Genomic DNA, 24686 nt, shown 5'->3' on the forward strand with positions numbered 1-24686 from the left:
AAAATATCGCGATATTTTGAAAATATCGGCAAAATATCGGCTATATTTAAAAATTTGAAAAAAATATTTTTTATGCTTGCCGATATTTGCCGATATTTTGCCGATATTTTTGCCGATATTGCCGATAAGATATTTTCTGGACCCTCGCCGATATTTTGCCGATACCGATATTTTCAACACTGCCCCAAACTGAAAACAAGAAGTATAAATTCCAGCAAAAAATGAAATTCATCAAAAATGAGATCAAACTCTGGAACAAGGAAACTTTTGGCAACATCATCACTGACAAAAGGAACCTGGAACTTAAAATGGAAATCCTCCAGCAACAAATCATTAGCAAGGGCATCACTGAACAAAGGAAACAGGAAGAGCTTAATCTTGAAAAAAATTGGGAGGAAAGCGCCTCTCAAGAAGAGAAACTTTAGCATCAGAAATCCTGCATTAATTGTCTATAGTGTGGGGAAAGAAATTCAGCTTTCTTTCACCGTTCGATGATACAACACAAAAGACACAATATGGTCCTAGCCCTAAAAAATAGAGAGGGAAACCTTATCCACTCTCATGAGGACATGGTTGTCGAACTAAATAAGGACTTCAGCAATCTCCTAACTAGGCCTAGAACAGACAGGAAAAGGGTTATTCAGGAACTAACGAACAACATTCTGGTTATCCTCACTGAGGATCATAATAAAATGCTATTGAGAAAAGTTTCAATGCAAGAGGTAGAGGAAGTAGTTATCACTATGTCCAATGGAAAAGCGTCATGTTCGGATTGGTTTACCATAGACTTCTACAAAGCTTGTTGGCCCCTGATAAAAAAATGAGGTTCATGCCTTAGTGGAGGAGTCTAGAATACAAAAATTTGTTCTAAATGCCACCTTTCTAACCTTAATTCCCAAGGATGAAGGCGCTGACTCTCCAGACAAATTTCGTCCTATTGCCCTCTACAACATCATATACAAGATCATCACAAAAGCCTTGGCCAATAGAATAAAAACCATCTTGCCTCTACTGATTTCCCAGCACCAATTAGGTTATGTGGAAAGGAGACAAATCCAGGATAACATCATCCTTTCCCATGAATTGATTCATTCACCTAAAGTTCAGAGAAAGCCTGGAATGGTGATGCAATTGGACATGTCCAAAGCATTTGATAAAATCAGTTGGGATTACATGAAAGATGTCCTAGCAGCATTTGGTTTTCACAAGGACTGCATTAAATGGATAATGGTGATGGTTTATGGGGCTTTCTTCTCGATTCTCCTAAATGGCTCCCCATCTCAACCCTTCTGCCCCTCCAGAGGTATCCATCAGGGGGATCCTATTTCTCCCTTCCTTTTTGTCATTATGGCCGAGGGCCTCAACAAATCCATCACAGTTGCCTCTTCCATTAACGCCCTATCTGGCCTCAAGCTTTATGCCTCTGCTCCTCCCTCCACACATCAGCAATTCGTTGATGATACCTTGTTAATGGGCCTCCCCACTATCAAAGAATCCTTATCCTTCAAAGCCACCCCCTCTAGTTTTTTTGATGCTTCTGGCACCTCCATAAACCAAGAGAAGTCCAAAAAAAAATTCTTTAACACCCCTCTAGCCATCCAAAGGAACATTGCCAGAATAATGGAATTTCAGAGATGCAACCCCCCTTCAAAATACCTAGGAATCCCTCTTACAGACAAGCCCCTGGCTCATTCAATATGGGAAGATCTTATCACCAAAATGGAATTAAAAATAAAAAAATAAAATAAAAAATAAAAATAAAAAACTGGCTAACCGGACCTTCAAATCTCTCAATTTGGCAGGTCATCTAGTTTTAGTCAAATTTGTGTTGCAAGCCATTCCCCAATACTTGTACTCTTCCCTTGCGGCCCCCAAATCATCTCCAACATTCTTAGAAGCCTCCAAAGAAATTTCCTGTGGAGGGTCTCGAAAAAAAAAAAAAAAAAAAAGTGGGTGTTGGTGGTTTCGGACAACCCAAAAAAGCAAGAGGGCTCGATTTGAGAGACCCTGATCTCTTAGGGAAAACCCTTAGAGCCAAAACGTGGTGGCGATGGATTGCAAACCCCAACTCCCGTTGGGGCATCATTTCGAAAGCGAAATTTGTTCCTACCCACTTGCATGAACATCTCATCAGGCTCAATAGGACCATCAAGGGCTCTGCCATATGGAACCAAGCTTGGGACGATAGAGCAGTCATACAGAATCACAGATTTTGGGAGGCTAGAAAGGGGATAAAGCTTTATTTTGGGAAGATACCTGGCAACAAACCTCGGATCTTAACAAAGATCAATTTAGAGAGATCCAGGTAAACATGCAAAACAAGGGCAAGAACAAGGTCAACCAATACTGGAAGCCTAGCAATGGCACTAACAACTAGAGGGAATGACTAGATGAAAAAGATTGGGAACCCTTGCCTAACCCTGTGGAGTGGTAAAAGCTCTCAAGCAAACTCGAGGAAAGACAAATTCAATTTAAAACCGTTGAGGATAAGATCAGATGGGAGAAGAATCTGGTCGAGCACTTCAACATAAAGGAGGTTTACAGCTACATTGAGCTCCACGACCAATATCAAACAGAGCGAAAACGACAAACTCTGTGGGAGAAGAAACACTGGCCAAAAATCACCCTATTTTTATGGCTCATCATGCACAAAAAAATTCTAACCTGGGACAACTTAAGGAAGAAAGGGTTCACTGGCCCCTCCAAATGCAATCTTTGTGAGCAAAGTGAAGAAATAGCTAACCATTTGTTGAACAATTGCCCCTTCGCAAACAAGTTGTGGAATTGGGTCTATTTAGTTTTCAAAGTTTCGGATAGGGATATCTCCTCCATCCTCAATACCATTGAGAATTGGAGATCCTCCCTATATCCTAATCCTTTGGTGAATAGAGCCTGGAACCTTAAAACAGGTGTCATTTGCTAGGCTCTGTGGAAGGAGAGGAATGCAAGAATTTTCAGGGGAATCCACAATCTGGAAGAGGTTGTTCTGTCCATAGTCAAACAGACTATCAAGGAAACTATGGATTCTTCCACTCTCAAGAGCCCCAGCGACCCTCCCAGTTGGTCGGAACAGCGTAATCTTACCCTCCTAGATCTTCATCTCGCCCATTACTCCAAGGTCTCAAGGATTTCGGGTAATCAGGGAAATGCAAACCATTGGTCTCCCCTAGAGACAGGCACTCTCAAATTAAACTATGATGCGGCAGCGAAAGGAAACTCGAGCAGAGCAAGCTTTGGGGTTGCTTTCCGAAACTCGAAAGGGGAAATCAAATGGATCTATGCGGGCAATCTTGGCAACACTACCAACAACGCAGCAGAATTGCAGGCCCTAGAAGACGGGCTGGCCATAGCCAAATTCCACAACTTTGGGCCTCTGATCATCAAAGTGGACTCAACACTGGCAACTCAGGCCAGCCGCAAATGACAGCAAGGCATGTAAGTTGCTCAAGTGTCAAACAACTGGCGCCTAAACAGAATCCTCCGAAGGATAAAAGGCCACATAGAGAGGGTAAGCAGGCTTCATTTTCAATATGTCAGGAATAAAGGGAATGGCCTAGCTGACAGGCTAGCAAATGAGGGTACGATGGGCAACTATTGTCTACGATCACTGGCTTGGACTGACCTGGAGAATGGTAGATTGCGTCAACAATGTGAAACCATAAATGAAAAGGACAATCAGAATAGCAAGCACAACCTGCTTTGGGATCTCTAGTCTCAATAATTATGATAGCAGTTGCTCGTCCAGAGGCAATACTATAGGAAATCTACCCTGTGTTGCAATCCCAATCCCAGCCTTGCTAAGGGCGCAAATAGAAGCTCTGCGTCCCCTCATGGGCGTCGTCTATCCATCCTATCATCCCTCTCTGGTACAACCTCCCTCACCAACCTCTCGTACCTCCCATGACCCGCATTCATTCCTCGCCTCTGTATACCCCGCCCCTCGATGCTCTCCAGCCCCTATGTATACCCCCTCCTACTTGCTCCTCCCCGTCACCCTGCCTGCTCTTGCGTCTTGTTTCTCTCGACTCCCTTTCATTGTCTACCTGTTGATCCCCTCTCCCCCTTTCATGGCGCCCAGGCGTGGTTCTAACCAGCTCCCTATTGCGTTAGAGGCCACAGTCGTGACCCTTCCTGTTGGAACAACCTGGGTTCTCCACCCACCACCAGAGTTGAATCTTCCGCCAAGAGAGTGGCCCATAATTATGCCATTGTTGTTAACCCAAAGACACAGGAACAGATAGCTAACCTGGAAGCTCAAACGAGGGTCCTTAGACAAGGGGTGTCCTCAGAAGAGGTGGCAGAAGAATTTGAGTGGATCCCTGACCCAAGTCTCACCGAGGCCAGGGAGAACCTGTACACTCATGCAATTGACCTCTCATGGCAGCTTAAAACGATCCTCGATCTAGCGATGCAGGTGCAGACATAAATGTCCAAGTCTGTGGAAGAAAAAATCGATATGCTTACAGGCAATTTTGTTGTCTATGTCGAATCAGTGCACCATCTCTTTGTTACCAGGGAATCTCTGCACTACACAATGTTGAAGAAACGTGCTACAACGGGGGTCGGCTTGCCAGTCGAAGGCTCTCCTAGTGTCAAAAAGGAGGCAACAGGCGCTTCCTCCAGTTGTCTGATGGCCCCAGTTGCGCAGGAAGGCAGCACTCAAGAGCTGCCCATTAGCCTAGATGATGACCCTGCAGAGGGCAATCCTTAATGCCAAAGGCGGACTTCCTTTTTTGATATGTTACTCTCTTTGGCTCTCAGTCGTCGAAGAGCTCTCATCGACATGCAAAGTATAGGCAATAAGGAATTTTGGGACAGTTGTACCTTCATCACTATCACCCCTCCCTTTTGCTTCACAGGAGATAGTATTAGCACGGCTCTTTGTAATTTTTCTTAGAAAATCTCAAAATTCTTTTTGTAAGCTTCAATGTAAACTCGCTCCATCTAAAGCCAGGAAGGCCTATGCTAGAGCATTTTGCTCGCACAACCCAACTTTTTGCAAATACAGCTTTTGTGCAGTAATATAATCTATCATATTCACAAAAAAATATTGTCCAAAGAGGAGTTGTGAGGCTCGAATATGTTCCTACTGATGAGCATGTTATTGATGTATTGACAAAGTCATCCCAGATGAGGTTTGGTTATTTCAAACAACTTGGAGTTTTTAAGAACCACTCTCTGAGTGAGCGGGAGCACTGATTACATAGCATCATGGATAGACCATCTCCCATAGGCTGTGTGCCAAGAGACATTGTGGTCCGAGCGATGGGTTCATCCTTTAGATTGTGTGCCAAGAGACATTGTTGTCCAAGAGATCTATTGATGATTCATCTTGTAGGTTGTGTGTCGAGAGACATTGTTGTTCGGGAGATGTATTTTGATTCCTTTTGTATGTTGTGTGTCGAGCGACATTATAGTCCAGGAGATGTATTGATGATTCCTAGTGTAGGCTATGTGTCGCGAGACATTGTTGTCTGGGAGATGTATTGATGATTCCGCCTGTAGGTCGTGTCCTAAGAGACATTGTAGTCTGGAAGATGTATTAATGATTCCTCTTGTAGGTTGTGTGCCGAGAGGCATTGTTGTCTAAGAGATGTATTGATGATTCCTCTTGTAGCCTGTGTGCCGAGAGACATTGTTGTCCAGGATGTAATGATGATTCCTCTTATAGGCTGTGTGCCTAGAGACCTTATTGTCTGGGAGATGCTTTGAGATGGATGTTATGTATCTTTCCTTATGATGAGTTTGCGAGAGAGAAACTTGGATTGTTTTATCTTCCTTAGGTTGTGGGTCGTGAGACCTATGGATTGGTCGAGAAGATGAACCTTGAGAGAGAATGAAAAACTACCTCCCTAGCTAAGAGGGAGTGTTGAAATATATTGTAGTTTCGGTCGGCATTTTTCATCAAAGAAGAAATTAATTGTCACTTAAATTAAGCTCAAACAAGCTCTACAAGTCGGCTCCTTGGAAGGTCATCAAGTCGACCCATTAGGGTTAATTAGCCCACTCAAGACGCTTATTAATAAGAGGTCATTGGCATTCATTTCGTCCACAATCAAGCTCAAACATTTTGGTTTGCAATCACAAAAATTTGACCTTCAATTTCAGGACATATCCACACGTGCGAAGAAAAGTTTAAGGATTCATTTCACTGTCGTTTGGACCATCTTCAAGGGTTCGTTATTACACTGACTTGGGATCATTTCTAGCTCTAATTTGTTATCTCTTTTGTTGCCAAGAATTGCAGATAGTCTTTCTCTCCTTTTCTGACACAACTTTGAAGTTGACCGAGGCCTTTTTGGGTGTACCTTGTCCACAGTTCGTTAACAATTTCATTGGGAACTTCAGCCCTCTATTACAGTGACCTCAGCTATATTTTGACCTCCTTGTGCAGATCACCTTATTGAACATAAGTGTAATCTCTCTCTTATTTTTGTGTAGATTTTGTTTGGGTATCTCATTGTTGGTTACTTTGGATTTGTTGGATCATTCAGATGTACTATTGATGGACAAAATCTCGTAAGGAAAGAAAATTTGGATTTTCCCCTAGTCGGTTTTGCCCTGGTTGTGAGCCTAATCCTGGTGTCTCTTGTCTCTTGCTTATTGTCTATTATTCATTGCCTACTATGATCTCTATTTACTGCTCTTGTTGAAGAATTATTGGTTGAAGTTTTTCATGTATAGCTTGTTGACTAAAGTATAAAGAAGAAGCAATTTGAATCAATAGAAGTAGTTATCAATTGTGAAAAAACTATTCTTGTCATTAAAACATTCAAATTTCAACACCCTATGGGGCATGTTGGTGTTTGTACCATTGAACAGGAACTTTCACACAAGTCCAGCGTCAAATGTGCAGAGGTTGTCCAAAAAGAAAAGGTCCTTTCTATTTTGTAATTCACTTTAATTAAAGTTAATTACTAAAGTGAAGATTCTTTTATTGGGAAGTTGATTAATTTCTAATAGTATGTAAAGTAATTACATTAGCGATACAGTCCACTGTCAATTGGCCTTCAATCTCAACTGTCAATCTCATTGAGAGATACAGTAGACATGGTCATCAATTCAATGTGATAAAAGAAAGAGAAAGTGAAAGAAAAAGACACAGAGTGTTACAAAAACACAAAGAAGAAAAGAGGAAACAATGTGAACAGCAAAAGGAGATTAGCCCAGATCTCAGAAATTGAAGGGGTTGTACACAGCAAATGCAAAGGTAACTTCAAGAGGCTATACAACCCAACAGAAGAGAACAGTGGCCGTACAAATTTCTAGGACAAGTTTTAGCAGCAAGAGGAGGGTTTGTTGTAATTTTTTCGTGTTTTCTTAGTGGTATATTTTCCTAGCTTGAGAGCCATTGTAAACTTGGAGTAATTTCAATGAAAAGCCAATAATTAAAGAGCAAATATTTGTGTGTGTATTTTGGAGATTGGTTTCCTATATCTTCTACTGAATTTTTATTTCCAATTAAATTTCTAATGTGCATTTTAGTCTGAGCTGAAGAATTCAATCTAAACTAATATCTCAATAACAAAATCATAAGGAATTAATTTACCGAGGTTGTTGGAATAGAGATTTTGTAATGTCCCCATATATTGGATTACCTTGTGAGGTAATTAGGAGGAATTTTCAGAGCTTGTCTCAGCCTGGTCATAGGAGTGAGATTACTCCATTGGTGGGCCCACAGAGTTTTAGAGGCGTTTTATGGGTCCGACCAGGATCTCTTACCATATTTCATCATCAAGATCAGTTATGCACGATTCGCTCTTGGTTCTGTTGCATTCCGACTATTCCCGTAAAACGGAGTTATTAACGGCCATATTTTAATTAATTTCACCTGAGGTGTTGTTTCAGGCTAATTACTTGGAAAAACACTTTAGTGCAACAGCTTGTTGGAATCGGGGCGAAAAGATCTACAGGGCAGGATGATGAAAAGGGGCTTTTGGTGGCATGCTTTTATTATTTAATTGGAGGGAAAAAGTAAAAAGGGCAGCAAATGAGTCCAGTGAGTTATAAAAAAGGGAACTGAGGGGGTCTCTCCTCATTCTTGCATTTGCCCATTTGAGAAAAAGGCATTTGGAGAGCTCTTGAGGAAGAGTCTAGGGTTTTTGGAAACCCTCATTGCTGGTTGCTAGTTTCGGTGTTAAAAACATACACCTTAGCTAGTTTGAGAACGAGATCACTCAGATTTCACCATTGTGCTTCAGTGGAGGATGCCATTGTGCTTCAGTGGAGCAGAAGATTTGACAAAGATAAGTGAGGTAACAGTGCTATCTTATATTTGGTATTCTATTCAACTTATGCAGGTTGAGTCTCCATTCTCCCAGAGGCCGAGGTCTATCATTAAATAATGGGTGCCGAGTTTCACCTCTAGAGGGCTGAGAACTTCCTCTTATCTCAGGCCATGGTTAGTGTCCAAAAAGGGACCAAGTTGCTGGCTTATGAAAGCTGAGTTATCCTTGTATTTGATGGTCCAGTACTGCTGGTGTAGAGTTCAAGATTCCTACTGTTGAAGGGGCCGAGTTGACAGACTTTCTTGAGACTGAGATCTGATATCCCTTGAAACTGATGTCAAACACTCCTTGCTGGCTGAGTTTATCTTCTGCCTTGGGCCGAGTTACCATCTCTGTCATTGCTGGCTGAGTTGAATCTTTGAAGGGGCTGATTATCAGTGTTGCTGGCCATGTTCATTTCCATGAGTATCCCTGATCTTTGAGGCAGAGTTGCTGTCACTATTTCATGAGGCTGAGCTGATGTTTTGAGTTGACAGACTTTCTTGAGACTGAGACCTGATATCCCTTGAAACTGATGTCAAATACTCCCTGCTGGCTGAGTTTATCTTCTACCATGGGCCGAGTTACCATCTCTGTCATTGCTGGCTGAGTTGAATCTTTGAAGGGGCTGATTATCAGTGTTGCTGGCCATGTTCATTTCCATGAGCATCCCTGATCTTTGAGGCAGAGTTGCTGTCACTATTTCATGAGGCTGAGCTGATGTTTTAAGAGGGTCAAATCACTATTTCTGAGGTCTTTACCAGCTGCGGTTAGTGATCAGATTTCCAGACTGCGTATGGAGAAAATTCACTGAACTTATGTACCAGGTTAGAAGGCTGATTTTATATTAATGCCAGCTCTGAAATTACCCTTACTTTGTTGCGTAGTTATAAGTTATTTTCAAATCTGAGTGTGTAATCATATTGCTGATTAGATGCCTGTACAAGTTTCTGAGTGTTACATGAATTAAATGTTGTCTATCTAAAGTCATTTCCAGTGAAGAGAAAGGGGTTATATTGCTGGTGAAATTATCTATCATTGGTCTCAATATTTTCTGAGTTTAATATATTACATACAGCTGTTTGAAGTGTTTTGGGAACCATCCACTTGCCACTGTACCTTCCCATTTGAAATCAAAAATTATGAAAGTGCACCTACAGCCATGTACAGAAACTGTTTGATGAAATGTCACTGACAAATACTAAACACACAGAAATTTGAAGGAAGATTCTAAGATATTCCAAGAGGGTATCTTACAGATTTTAATAGTGTGAAATTTTATAACACATCAATAAAAAACTCCCACACATCCACCCCACATGACCTCCCTTCAACTAATTTACCATTTGTTCATTCAAGATCATTGTGGGTTGCAAAGGCCCCTACTGCCAAAAGTGCTACTTAATGACCTGCTCTAACAGGAGGGTACCCTTCATCCTAACAGGAAGGTGCCATGCATCCCAACTCCACAAATCCCCAATATTTTTAACAAGCCCTACTACTTTCTCGTTAGATAAACCACTATCGTAGATTAGCATCCAATCTTGTGGTCCAGATCTATGCATGAGATAAAGGCCCACCCTCCCCATTGTTCAAACTTATAACCACCACTAGTGGGGGGGCACCACCTATCTAGCCCCTACAACCTATCCACCATTAGCCTAACCACCTACCTACTACCATAATGAACTCCAACAATCAATATGGACCCCAATCAATGACCTAGATCACTACAAGTTGGAAAGGTTCCACTATGTAGGGGCAAAGGTTTATGACCTGCACCAATAATTTTGCTTCACAAGGCCATCTCCCTTTGCAACTACATTCTCTTAGAGAGCTCCAAATCTCTTATTGTTGCACTACGTATAATTCCTTCCAATATCCCATTAATCCATTAATTTCAAAAAACGCATAATTGCGTAAGCACAAGCACAATACAATTTCATGAGGTATCAACATATGCAAGCAGATTGAAAACAATATAACTTACATATTCATAACCAACATATTTTACATATTTGTTTATGGAAATCAATCAAATGAACTAGCTACTGAAACAATTTTCCACCAAACCATAGATATCCGAACTGGATACCGCCGTCAAGTCGAGATACAAGGCCATCGAGGCAAAACATTAAGAAACACCTATAGGGTTTCTACCTCACTCTCCCATGTCATCCCACCTGTTCTCAAGCTCAACCAACTAATTCATAAGAAATACTCCAAGAATCTCATCTAGCTATTGCACCACCATGGTGCTCTCTTCCACTACCCCACACAACACAAGGATAATCTACAACTTCTTTACTCCAAGTCCCGGGGCAATCTTCTTTGTGCTGTTATTCAATGTGTGCAGAACAGACCATTCTACCAATGTGCCTTTTGCATATAACCTACAAGAATAATGCTCAGCTTTCAAGCCTCCAAAGAATAAAGTATGAATGCACTATGAACAACCCTTCCTAATAGGATGAATGGAGATAACAATGATCGAGAAGGATGATTGCCTATGACCGACCAAAGGGAAACATGTAATCTTACACTTCCCATAATTACAGTACTCTTCCCTATACATTTATAATTACATGAAAGGATATGTCTAAACAACCTCTTACATCAATTCAAAGATTGGTTTGATAGCACATGGTGTAAGGAGGGAATGGAATCTAAGGCTGACAACTAGGTAGAAAGGATTACTCTCCCATGGGCCCCATTTCCTCTTCCCTCTAGTGGCATAACAGCCCCTCTCATGTTCTCACACCCAGGTCAAGCCATTTTATATTATACATTAGCATTGATATTTATAGAGCTTGCATAACCACAACACACTTATCACATTATCAATTAACACATTTATCTATCTGCTTTGGCCTTGAGCTCAACACTAGGGATTTGTAATAGAATATTTACAATGCATTTCACATTTTACAATATTGCATAATTACAATTTACATCACATTATCAATTAACACATTTATCTATCTGCTTTGGCCTTGAGCTCAACACTAGGAATTTGTAATAGAATATTTACAATGCATTTCACATTTTACAACATTGCGTCAATTACAATTTACAATTCAACCCACATGCCTTCATTCCCATTACACACATTTACAATTTATATCTAATTTGGTTCAATACATCCAAGAATGAAAACAAGGACATTACAACGAACAGACCACTATTGCATTAGGCTTCACTGATCAATTAAGCATCTGCATTGATCCCTCCAATATCACTACATGTATTCAGTGGCCCACACCTACTTAATCAGGTTATCTAGGAAACTTCTCAGATGGCGTGTACTATTATTGAAAAAAATTCAGCCATCTCTCTCATGTTGCTCACCCATTATATCAACTAACCAACCATAAGTCTTTCACCCAGTCTCCAGAGGTGCAGCAAGCTTACTAACATCTCAGATACGCATTATGTTCCGAACTAGTGCTCTGCCTGCTCAATCTGCAACACCCCTTTGAGATAGAGATAGGTGCTTCTCAATTTGCTATCACGGTCGTACCTAAACAACATTAGCTTGAACTCATAGTGTCCTTATGCGTTCTAAAAGCAGTTTATACAATAACTTCCAGTTTTAAACAGACTTGATAGTTCCCTCAGCTAATTTTGAAAACTATTTGGCTCCATGAAGATCATCCAGCAATTCTTCAATCGATGGAAGAAGCCTCCTGTTCTTTTATCATCTTACATGACCCTTGGTAATTATACATAACATAAAAGATCCACCCATTTTCCATTGATATGTGTCAAATCTGGTTTTACTTCATTCACATGTTCAGTCCCTCTATTTGGTAGCAGTTCCCTACGTAGGTTTTGAAATGAATTCTCATGTTTTTTATTGGTTCAGCTCCAAATGCTTGGAACAAATTCGTTATGTTTACAGGATCTCCATTCAATAACATTGTGCCACATATGCAGGTGCTACTTGACAAATCAATTATGTGAGGATATAATTTAAGTGGGAGAAATACAAGTTGATGAATATTTCCCGTGTATCGAGAGGCTGTTACATTTCTTGGACCACCAATCATAAGCCTATCCTTCTAAATTATTTGATGTTGTCATTACTTTTTGCTTTTGGCAAGGGAGAGATTGGATTTGAAAACTCATTCCATCTTATTAATCGTAACATCAGCACCTATCATCTTTTCGGTCACATTTCAACAACTCATTTTTTATTCTATTGTAGCTTCAACTTTGATTCCTTGAGCTATTGTATCTATTGGGTATGTTACATCTAGTTTATTGTGGTTGTGGAACAACGCTGATAAAATTTCTTCTAGTTTCTCAAGTATTTTATTGAACATGATGTCATTCTTGTTATTCAAGCCATATGCAATCTTATTCCACTCTTCCACTCTCATTGTTACTACATTTTCCCATCTATCATTATGTTTTATTTCTTGCCTCATTACTGCTTCCTATAAGTCTTGTGCCATTTTAATGCCACCAGGGTAGGATTTAAGAGAATTTATTTTCTCTTTGACCTCCACAATGATATCATCACTGATTCCCTCTTCCTTACACCTTGCAGACTCCCACATAAGCATCTTGCACAGCAAATTTTAGTGTTCTACGACCCAACTGCAGATGGCTGATCTAGGGATCTATCAGTTGTTGACTAAATTTGAGATAATTGAATGGAATTGAAGGGATGTTATAAAAAGCCTAAAGGTCAGCAACTAGCGGTTGTACAAAATGATTTGGCCATTATAGAGTTGTACAATGAACTGCAGGAATTCCAGCAACATATGGGTTCCTCATTAAAATGGTTGCAGAGAAAACAATGAGCAGTACAGTCAACAACCACTTTGTATTGCAGAAACTGAGAAAACTACATTATGTATGGCTAATGGAGGGAGGACATACAATGGAAGCTAGCTATACAGTAGCCACTGAGAAAAGTGGTGGTTGGTTGTATTGATGGTGCCGGACCCTGGTACAAAAGTGTACACACTGCATTGACTCAATACCCAAATCTTGGCTTTATGTTATAACTTGTAAACATTAAAGTTTATAATGCAAATATTTCAATAGAAGATAAAGAAATATATATAAAAGATGATCAACGGTTTACAAGTCTGAACGATTATGGAATTTATATGCCTCAAGATGACCTTTCACATAAAGTTTTGTATTTACGTGAGCCTTTAAATAATTACATCTAAGTATAATGTCCTAGATTCTGTAGTCTATGTTTAATATACGATGTAATGTAATGTTATTTTATATACATAGCAATCTTCTTCATACAAACATGTGATAAGAGAACTTAATCAAGACGTTCAGCACCTTATCAAAACAAGCTTGAAGAAGACTAGAAGTTTCTATCTTAATATATGTGGAATATGTGATGTTATTTTATATACACAACAATCTCCTTCATTCAAACATGCAAAAAGGGAACATAATGAAGACTTTATCAACGCAAGCTTGTAAAAGACTACAAGGTTCTTTGCAGGTAACAAATCACAATGGTGGATTAGAGCAGGCTCTTATTCTTCAGCAGATATGAGTAATTTTCTCTTTGCACAAAAATGATTGGAGCTTTGAGTTAAGATGAAGAGAATCTATTGTTCTCTTTTGAAATGTTTCAAGGTTTCTTCAATTTGTGTCTTTCATGTGTGAGATTTTTGACTTTATATTGCTTGTTTGGTGACAATATGTATTGGCTCTTAACAGCGGGGCAAAATATTACACATATATCTTTTTTATTTTACGTAACAGAAAAGGATATGATTTTTTTAACTAAGAAAAAAAAGAAGTCATAGTATTAACAAAAACAACTATTGTTCATGAGAAATTAATTAAAAATAAAAATTTAAATAGAATATTAAAAATTAATTTATTAAAAAAAAACCAACAACAAAAACAACAACTTACCTTTATAACCTTTCCAGTTCCACTGCACTCTGAACACATACTTTGCATTCTAAAAGGGCCACGCTGCATATATATCTGGAAAACACTCTAAGTTTGATGTTAGTAAAAATGTCTCAAAGGGGTCCAACCAGCACTGACCTTCAATAAATATGAATTTGAGACCATTCATATTCTATAAGAGATGTCAATCAATATGCTGTTCAGATCTAAAACAAAAAAATTATATACTGGTTGGAAACTTCACAAAAAAGGGTAGTGGCCACTGACCGTTCCTTGACCTCTACAAACTTTGCATGTCTGAGGTTTAGTTCCAGCAGGCATTCCAGTCCCATCTAACAGTATTAAACAAGACGAAGTACAAAATTATCATGCTCGGTAACTTTCACAATGAACAGATTCATACTTGATGTCATAAAATCCGAGATAATGAAAGGACATAAAGCACACTGCATCCCCAAACGTAGAAGTAATCGAAAAGTAGATCGACACTAGCAAAACGAAAAACATCATTTTCAAAGATTTCTTAAAAACTGAGTATTGAACTTCAACATGTAGTCTTTGAAATACCTAACACAATCAAAGTAAACAACGAAAAGGCCACAGTTTTAAAGAACATCTGGGTTGAACCGGAAATTCGCCAAACCAGTCAGTCAGACCCTCATCCTTCCTAATTAAAAAAATCTGACCCACGAACCGGCTGGCACCAGTGAGGCACCAACTGGGCCTAACCAGCCAGGTCCATAAAAACCGGCCTAGTTAGGTAAATGCATGCTCGTGGATGAGAATGGGACCCGCGGACAGTTTTGGAGGTGGTTTTTTTGCAAATCATGGGTAGGTCCCATCCTAAATCTGCCCTACTAAGCTTATAAAGGCATACCAAAGCTCCTATTTGCCCCACACATCTGATTTCTAGTGTTTGTGAGCATATTAGAGCTTGGACAGTTCTACAACGGCATCGAGCTTTTGAGTTTTGAAGCTGTCTAGTCACTAGTGGAGTTGGCATCTTTGGGAAGAGGCTTTAGCACCTGGTTTTCATTCCCATGTACGACTTCTCTCTTGAAAATTTCCAAATCTGATTGCTGTCCCTATTTTAAATATTTTTCCCTTATTTAAAATCAAACACAGCCCTTGTTGGTAGGCTAAATGTCTCTTTTTCAGTTTTGAAATTTATCATAGGTTTTGCATTTTACTTAGATGCATTTTTCTTTTCTATTTGCAAATTCTCTCAATTCAAATCTGAAATTTCATCATCCACCATGGCCCCAAAAGCCAAAGATGCTGCATGGGTTCATTGTGATGTTGTTGATGGCAAAATGTTGTGCAAATATTGCAAGCACCCAATGGCAGGGGGGCATCTATAGGTTGAAGCAACACTTGGCTGGTATAAGAAGCCACGTAATCCCATGTGATGCACCGGATGAAGTGACAGGACCTATTAGGGTAGAATGCCTTGAAAGGTTTGACAAGTTTGACAAGGCAAAGGCTATGGAAAAATCTATACAAGCAGAAGTTTGATGAATGGTCGATTCATGTTGACTAGTGATCTGAATCTTGTAGTAGGCCAGTGGCCAAATAGCTTGAGTTGTAGCATTGTTTTTGGAATCTAGAGGCCATTTAGAAGTTCAGACTTATAACCTCATTGATTATGTATTTTGTTGATGATATGTATTGCACTCTGCCATTCTGATATTTGCACCGTTACATGGTATATAGACAAGCAAACTTTGCATATTTTATCTCTAATGGTTTGGAATCATGGTTTGAAATCTTAAAAATATTTTTTTTCCATTAAAAATAATTATTTTATGGATTTTTTTCAATTCCAGTTTGTTGAATCCAGTTCAATCCAGTTTGATCCAGTTCCAGTTCGAAGCATGGTTTGATAGGTGGCCAGTTCAAAGCCCAGTTCTGGTTTTATGGAAAAGATTGCATGTAATATTATAATAATACACGATATCTATGAAACCGGATTCGTCCAAACCCCTGGACGAATCCCGAATCGGACGAATCGGACACGATTCTGTCCTGACACGTGTCATGTTTCAATGACTCGTCGTGTCATATCCGGGTACGTCGTGTCATGAGCGTGTCAAAAAAATGAAGAACGTGTCACGATTTTGGAATCGAATCCTGGTTTCGGATTCGTTTTTCGGGTTGCTGGTAGGTTTAAGTTCGCTGTTGTCATTCCCATTTGACCGCATTTGCAACCTTAACATCGATTTGGAGCGAGTAACAGCGATTTGGAGCGGCGGACCGCATTGCAATTTGCAGGTTTAAGGTTAGTTTGCTGAGCTGTTAAAACTTAATATGTATCACGCCTTATCAGTGATCAGTTTGCATAAATTGCGTGACACAAAACCCTTGAACCACTGTAATGTTGGGTATATAGAACCAGTCACCACAACGTATGGAGCAACGCCATATAATCTGAGCCTATGTAACAGATTTTGATTTGATGACTTAATGAGAAAACTACAGTTGTCAGTGTGTTTATCTTACTATCTTGTAGTTGTAAGTTGTCTTTCAGTTATGAATTATGAATCATGATTTAAATTTTTAATAGATTTATGATTTTATCATTTATCATTTATGTGACCAGTACCACTGACATTTATTTGAATTTTGTATGTACTATGCATGCTAATAGCTATAGATGAAGATCTATGTTTGAAATCAATAAATTTGTATCATTAATTAAAATTTGTGTAAGAAATATGCTAATAACTAATTTTTAAGATATATATATATATATATATATATATATATTTTAAATATATATATATATATATTTTTTTTAATAAAATAATATATAACGTGTCCTAACGTGTCTTGTTCCGGGGGTCAGCGTGTCCCGAATCCGACACCACGAATCCCGAATCCTACGTGTCCCGAATCCCCGTGTCAGGTGACTTAGCATGATATTAATAATTATAAACCCCACTGGTTACATAGAACTAAGATAATGCAAGGACATAAACACCCTGACTGCTGAACAGTGGAAGTAGTACCAAGCTAGTGCACCACTAGCAAAAGCAAAATATCATTTTCAGTAATTCTTGAAAAGGCTGAGAATTTAGCTTCAAAAAATCAATATTATCAAAAGGTTAACGTAATACAATCAAAGCAAACAATGAGAAGGCTTTGTGTAACCATACAGCAAATCATAAAACCAATGGATACATGGGGACAGAATGAACAGATATTGTCATGAATCCAATTTTAACATTCAATTTTTTTAGTTTTAACCAATCACTCTTACTAGGAAAGAATTTTCTGCAAGGAAAGAAATTCACAGGTTACCGCCCAAAAATTTGCCTCATGCATAGACATTTGGGCTATATATGATGGTTCCACATCGTACTTGACATTCCAAGGTACTATCGGATGCTGAAACTCTAAGCCCAGGAAGCTTGGTGTTGGAGATATTGATCATGTGCCCAAATTGACCCAGGATGCCCCAAGATTGCCCTTGACATTGTCTGATGGGCATTGCTTGTTCTGAAGCCCAAATGATGATGGTTATCCTTGAGAGGACAGGGGAGGGCTCGTACATCACTATTTGAGCCCAACACTTGAGTAGATTGGTGCCACATCACCCCTCTTGCCCTTTAAAGTTTAGAGGGTGGCATAGGGCACTATGGTGAAGACATGTTGGTATGGAGACACTTTGGAGGCATACCTATGGAAAAAAAGCTACTTTCTAGGGTATGGAGCACTCATTAGCCCATTTGTCACTTGCATGTGGCATTTTGAGCTCTTTGGATGATGATGTCATATTGGAGGCTTTTCTCCCACATGCGTGGGAATTTTTGGCATTATTTGTTATGTTTTTGAGCTATGATGTTGGCTTGTTACATCACACTTGTTTAACACTCAAAGTAAACTCGTAATTAGGGCTTTTACTTGTACTTTCGTAAAAAAAAATAAAGGCGGTAAGCCTCATATAAATAGAGGTTCCCCTTATTTCATTAGATGATCACACACTTTCTACTACTCTTTTCTTCTAAGCATGTGAATTACTCCTTTTCACTACTTGGGTAAGATGTGATCCTTCTATGGTGTGATTTTCTCTTGGAGATGGATTTTTCTTTTCCTATGATTGAAAGAAGTGTTCTTGATGAATTTTGTAGGTTTCATGCTCTATCTCCTATATTTTTCATATTAAAATATTTCTTTGTTATACTATGCAAAATTGTTCTCTTGAACCCTATAAGGAAACTCTGATTGTGCATTCACTATATTTAATTTCTCCCCTCACAAGAAAAATAGTTAGGGTTTTAAAACTAGATGCCCTAGCCATCACCCCTCTCTTACTCCAAAAACTTTTCATGAAATTTTAGCCCTAGAAGACTCCATCAAGCCCGTTTAGAATAAGGCACTAGGCATTATTGTATTGATCATCCATAAAATTTATTAACATTCTTCTTCTTTTCCTTTTTCGCAGGCATCTAGTGTTAGCCGCTAGAAATTTTAGGGTAAAATTCACATAAAAGTGAATTCGTGTTGGATGTTTGCCGCTCATAAATTAGGAGTTGTATCAATAAATCACATAAACGAAAAATCTAGCATTGTGCATGGTTAATCCTCCCTTATTAGTGTTGAAATTTCTAAGTCTAACCCATTAGAAATTTTCCTGCACTATCTAGTTTATTTCTCCTACTTGTATAATTACTGAACAAGTTATTTAACCATATAAATACTGAAATAAACACAAAAGCAGTCTCAACCATCTACAAATCCGCAACTGAAAGAAATAGACAAACACACAAGGGACACCGTTATTTTTGGACAATTGTCCCTGGAAAAACCCAACTTGGGAAAACCGGTGCAACAGTTCTAAGGGTTTTATTATTAAGCAGTTTTTCTTGAGTACAACTGGGTGCCAAACCAGCTCACCCTATAGAGATATCAATCTGGCAGTAATACCTCTCTTCGGAAGCAGATATTTGGCAAGTCTGCTCCACAAAAATCTCTCCAATGCCTCTCTAAGGCTCTACGTCAACCCTCCTGCACTCTGCGTCAGCCTAGAACCCTCTATGTCAGCCTACAGATGCTTTGTGCTGGCTCTCTGACCCTCTGCATCAACCACGCAGGCCCTCTATGCAGTCGCTTTGGCCCTCTACGTGGCTTCTGTTGGCTCTGTGTTTGCCTCTCTGCCTTTGCGCTTGTCTTCTGGCACTATCTTTGCCTCTCTGTTATGCACTCACTGCCCCTCACTGCAACTCTGATCACTAGTTCAATTTCTCTCAGCAAACCCTGCTCCAGAAAATCAAACTGACTGATCAACTTGGTGTATCTCCAACTAACCCTCAAGCCTCCTCTTATACTTTTTTTGTTGAGTCTTCAACGGCCAAGATCAAATCTCTGATCAACGGCTAAGATTAGATTTGGCTTGATCCATGTCTTTTAGAACATTCTCACCCAATTTTTATTAATACCCATTAATATTTTAATTTTGCTAAGTTTAGACTTAGGAACCCCACTAAAAATATTTATTATTTTAATATCTCTCTAATTGGGTGGAATTTCCCCAAACCATTTCTAGGTCTTGGAGACCTCATGTGCTTTAGCCTCTCCACCAATTTTCATGGCTAGAGCACATTTGATGCTACCCCAAATCAACAATTAGAGCTTATATCATCCTTGTTTGTTGTTTATGTGTGTTCTTTAACCCTAATTTCTAACTAGGTGACCCTAACCCTTGGTGTTTATTGGAAGGCCTTTGTTCCTTTTCGTTGATTATCCTTCACAGGCCCTTTTCTTTGGCTGTTATATGACATTTTCCACCCTACCATTGCAAATCAATAAAACCACATCATATAACAGCCATATCTTTGGTTTAGGAATTGAGTACTTGAACTGCGGCATAGAACATCTAGGCCTTTCTATGCTTTATAGATACTCTATCCCATTTAATAGACCTCTTATCCATCTCCTTGAGCCATTGTATTAGAATATCCTTTAGGTGATCTAGGGAAGCCTCCCTTGCAGTCAAATACCAATCAAGAGCAAGACAAAGGTTGATGAGGTAGCAGTAGCGAACCTGGGTCTTCAATTCTCGTATCAACACAAGCATCAAGGCCACCATAAAACATCAAGAGTACAATACACAAGTCCTCTCCCATGCAATGTATCACATCAAGCTCAAGAATTCTCCACTCATCAAGCAAGCCTACTCATCTAGTACTCCAAGATCTTGCCCTAGCCTCCATGCATCACACAAGAACAAGGTTATAATATCACCCAAAGTGGTAGCTCTCTTTTTCATGTATTCAATAGAGTTGGAACCTTAGTGGTACCTCCTCTTGCTTCACAACAAGTGCGACAACCTCTACAAGCAAAACAAAGAGTGAGCAACTCAAGCCAACAAGAAAAGCTTGTACTCACGTCATCAACTCCTCTAGGATTTACTTGCATTGCACAAATCTTAATGTCCTCATACATCTCACAAGAACACCTAGGTACTATCATACATGTCCATCTCTCCTTTGGGGTTTACATCACAAACCCTAGGTTTTTCTCCCTAAAATACTTTTCCAAGACAATTGCAAATATAGAATAATGAGACATCAATATTGAGTAGTGACAATGGCTATGTCCTCCCTTTATATAGAATAACATGGGGGGGCAACATAAAATATTCACTAGGTCCACATAAGTCACCCTCAACCTACCCTAAGCCAAAAAGGTAAACCCGCATGGAGCTCTCTATAATACAACGATATCAACTATCACACTAAGGTTTTGCCGAACACTAAGGGGGTGCATCCTCCAAGCATGATCCTCCTTGAAATCAATGCCCCTCTTCAAGCAAGGCACTCCACTAGCTATGTGTCACATGTCTTCTTGTGCCCAACACTCCTCCCTCTATGCCAAGGTAGTTACTTGCTCCAATACTTCTCCTCAACACATGTTTATGGGTCCATAACCAACCTCCACAAAGTATGCTTCCAAACCCAAGCATCTTCAAGTCAAATATCCAACCTCAAAGGTGCATGTCACATGGTCCCATCCTCTTGAGGTTAAGTGTCTTCCAAGTGACTAGCACTCCTCGTCCCAAAAAGGTACGTCTCCTAATCAAGCAACTATCTCCCCCATTGTTTGCTCCCAATAGGCTTGTCATCATGTCACATAAGATAACAACCTCCTGAGTGCATGCACTATGCTAATTCTCTATACAAGGTCACACATCCATTCAAACTAAGAGATCCTTATGTCCATCAAGCATCACAAGGTGACTTAGGGTAAGATAGAGGTCTTAAGACTGTAGAGTCAACAACTAACAAGTTAGTTTACAAAGGTTAGATCAAAAGAAAATCCAAGGACATCAAACTGAGATGAAATGAAAAGCAAAAAGATTGAATAGAGAAAGGATGATTAATTGTCCCCAATGTGAGATGCATTACCAAGGTAATATGTGTTGATGATGTTGTATTAGTGGCTAGAACAAACTGGTTTAGCCACGTAAGTGTTTTTTTACTCGTTAAGACAAAGGTAGCAGCTTTACTTTCTCAAGAGAAGACAAAAGCAACTTAATAAGAGATAAAATATTAACATTCATTGTTGGCTTGTCAAGTTAGTGAAAGCAAGTAGATAAAATAACCCTAACCAAGGTTTGAGTCCCATCAAGTGACATGCTTGTGCTTGTACTCTAGCTTTACACTTAGGGATGCTCCTATGAACCAACAATGGTTGGTACCAGGTGCAAGTCCTTGATGACTTTGGTGAAATTAATACCCCCCCGCCCCAAACCACTCATGGTTGCTTAGGTGAAGGAAACCAAATTGATAATGGTTCCCCACAAACTAAATCTGTGTGCATTAGCCTCATCATGATAAGAGGAAGCTAGTTCAAAAAATATTAACAATTAAGAACCACAAATAATTGTTATTTACAACAAGACAAAGCCAGGAAACTTATAAACTTAAACAAATCCAACAAGTGTGGATGAAAAGGCCTCTTCACCCTATAAAACTAATGCAAATTGGTGAAAATACAAAAATTCCTTATTGGACTGCAACAAGTTTCTTGTTCAAAAACTTGCTGTCATGAGGATGTGACTTTTGGGCGAGTGCAACTACTGTCTTCAAATACTCCTAAAAATTAAAAAATTTACATGTTCTCAAAGTAAAGGTGAACATTAGCCCACCGGAAGCAATTCAATTGGTGACTGCCTTGTTATGAAGTAATATGTAAAGCATGAGATTCAAAGTTCAAATCCCCTTGGGTCAAGCCAACAATAAGAAAAGTAAAGGTGAGAATTGAACTTATGTTGCACAAGTTTCTTGAATAAGGGAACAGATTTCCAGAAAAGCTAGAGAACACCATCAATTTTTTCAGTGGTAGTGAATAATGTATAAATATTGAAATTCATAAAAGACATGAATGATGTATAGCTAGTTTACTGCATAAATAATAGTTTTTAGAAATAACTTAATAAACAAGTACCAATGACATAGTCCAATTACGAAATTAAAATTTCAAAATTTCATGGTTATGGCAGTATCACATGAAAAATTACTAAAAGTTCTTATACGGAAAACTAATGGGAAACATTTTTGCAGAAGTCAGTGCCAAGTACATAGTTTAAATACGAAATTAAAATATCATAGTTATGGCACTATCACATAAAGCATTACCAAAAGTTTCTCTGCAGAAATCTTATGGGAAACAATTTCGTAGGCTTTTGTGAAATGATTCCTACAAGTAAGCTGAAGTCCAACTTTTTGTAACTTAAAAAATAATCTACTTCTCTAAAAAGAAGTGATTCCAAACTGTTTCAGAAATGGAAGTAACAATCTTAAAGAACCATGTCAAATGATTCAGTTTGCATTCATCCCTTGATACTAATGGTTATTCTTCACTGTCAGTTGAAGCTAAATTTGAAATTTATTAGGTTTATCATCTCAAGTTAGCCATTGAAGGATTAAATTATAAGGGGAAGAACACTAGAGCCTGCTGCAGGTGACTTCACTGTTGAATTTTCAATGGACAGTAGTTTCATAGATGAATGGTGTCCAACCTACATGTGGATTGTTTTTTAAGTTTTTGGCTAATTTTTAACCTAAGAGGACTATTCCCTATAAAAGTTGCCCAAATTTTGCCCTAAATAAGAAGACATTACACTAAAAGTGCCCAAGTCACCAAGATCATCCCCACAAGGTTCGGATCGTTTCAAAGTAGTTTCTCAGTCCCCAAAACACCAAATTGGTGTTAGTGTTTGTGGCTCAGACAGTTATCTCCATGAGAGTGTCTACTGATGGGAATTGTCATTAGAAGTATCCTATGCTTTTTCAGAAGTTCACTTTAATGATTAATTAACAAAGTGAACATTCTTTTATTAAAGTGACTAAAGTGGGTCACTTAATAATTTAATTAGAAGAGAGCCATTGATCTCACAGTTAAATCTCAACCATTGAAGATTAGGTTTTTGGCTCATGTGAAAGTTATTGAAGAAAGAGAGGGCAAAGGAAAAAAAAAATGCATTGATCATTCATTTCGCAAGCCACATGAGTGAAGGAGAAAATCAGAGATCTGATTTTCAGCCATTGGCGAGAATTTCAACAGTATTTCAGCAAGGAGAAGGCAGGCAGTCCTCAATAGGACAGGTAGCCAGTTAGCAGAAAGGACAGAAGCAGCTAGACAGCCCAGCAGAGCAGTCTATACGCAGTCCATATAGATTCCATATCGCCGTACGGATTTTGTACCATGGTATGAATTTGGGAGCAGGCTGCCTTGATTTCCATGCAAGCTGTAATTTTCAGGTTTGTTGTTCGTTTGATTACTGCTCAGAGCCATTTTTCCCTGTCAGGCAGCTCTTGTAGGTTCTGAAGAAAAATTTTGAATGATGAACCGATCTAGAAGGGCAGAAATATTTGTGTACTGTGTGTGATTGCTTTCCTCGTTTTCCGCTGCATGCAAAACTTAATATTACCAGCAAAGTAATTAAATTTTATCTGCTTGCTTAGATAGCTGGTTTTAGGATATTTTGTTGAAGTTGTAACTAAAGTCAGTCTTCATAATGTAAAATTATCGTTGAAGTATTTATTAGATTTATTTATATTTTGTTAAAGCATGTTCTCCATGCTTAGAGTCAAAAGAGTCAAAAAGAAAAATGTGTTTGAGTCATGTCCCATTTGGACATTTGCAAGAAAAAGAAATCTGAATTTTATATTGAGTCATTAGTCCACATGTTGACCAAGTCGGCCTAGCACTCCAAGTGGCACCTATTTGACCTTCCTGGACAGTGATATATTAGAGACAATTCGACCTACTTTGGAGCATACATACACATCATCACATGAAGCATTTTTCTAAACCAAGCAAAAGAGAGAGGAAGCAGAGTCAACAGAGAGAGAAAGCAAGTCAAAACTACAAGAATACTCCTTTGTTGACCAAATCTTTGACCAATGCTGCTCGCACGTGTGAGAGACAGAATTTTGTGAAAGGAGGCAGAAATTCTAGAGATTACCACAGGTCGAATTTCTGCCCCCTGTTGCATATCGAAATTATAAAATG

The 24686-nt window shown here is 38.9% G+C and overlaps 1 protein-coding gene across 6 annotated transcripts in view; it reads right to left on the reverse strand.

Moving 5' to 3' along the window:
- LOC149222233 (chaperone protein dnaJ GFA2, mitochondrial-like) overlaps positions 1-24686 on the reverse strand; it is a 235275-nt gene that overhangs the window by 79878 nt on the left and 130711 nt on the right. For all 6 annotated transcript variants that reach the window (XR_016249417.1, XM_089385325.1, XM_089385321.1 and 3 more), the window contains exons 12-13: positions 14436-14500; positions 14169-14243 (exon numbers count right to left, since the gene is read on the reverse strand). Coding sequence is in view for 5 of the 6 variants with exons in the window: in XM_089385325.1 (XP_089241451.1) it covers positions 14169-14243; positions 14436-14500 (140 nt within the window). In the remaining variant the exon portion in view is untranslated. The remainder of the gene's footprint in view (positions 1-14168; positions 14244-14435; positions 14501-24686) is intronic.

The sequence above is a fragment of the Pinus tabuliformis genome, chromosome Q (genome assembly GCF_031772625.1).
Source record: "Pinus tabuliformis cultivar Carrire ecotype Pingquan chromosome Q, CPIR1, whole genome shotgun sequence".
Lineage (NCBI taxonomy): Eukaryota > Viridiplantae > Streptophyta > Pinopsida > Pinales > Pinaceae > Pinus > Pinus tabuliformis.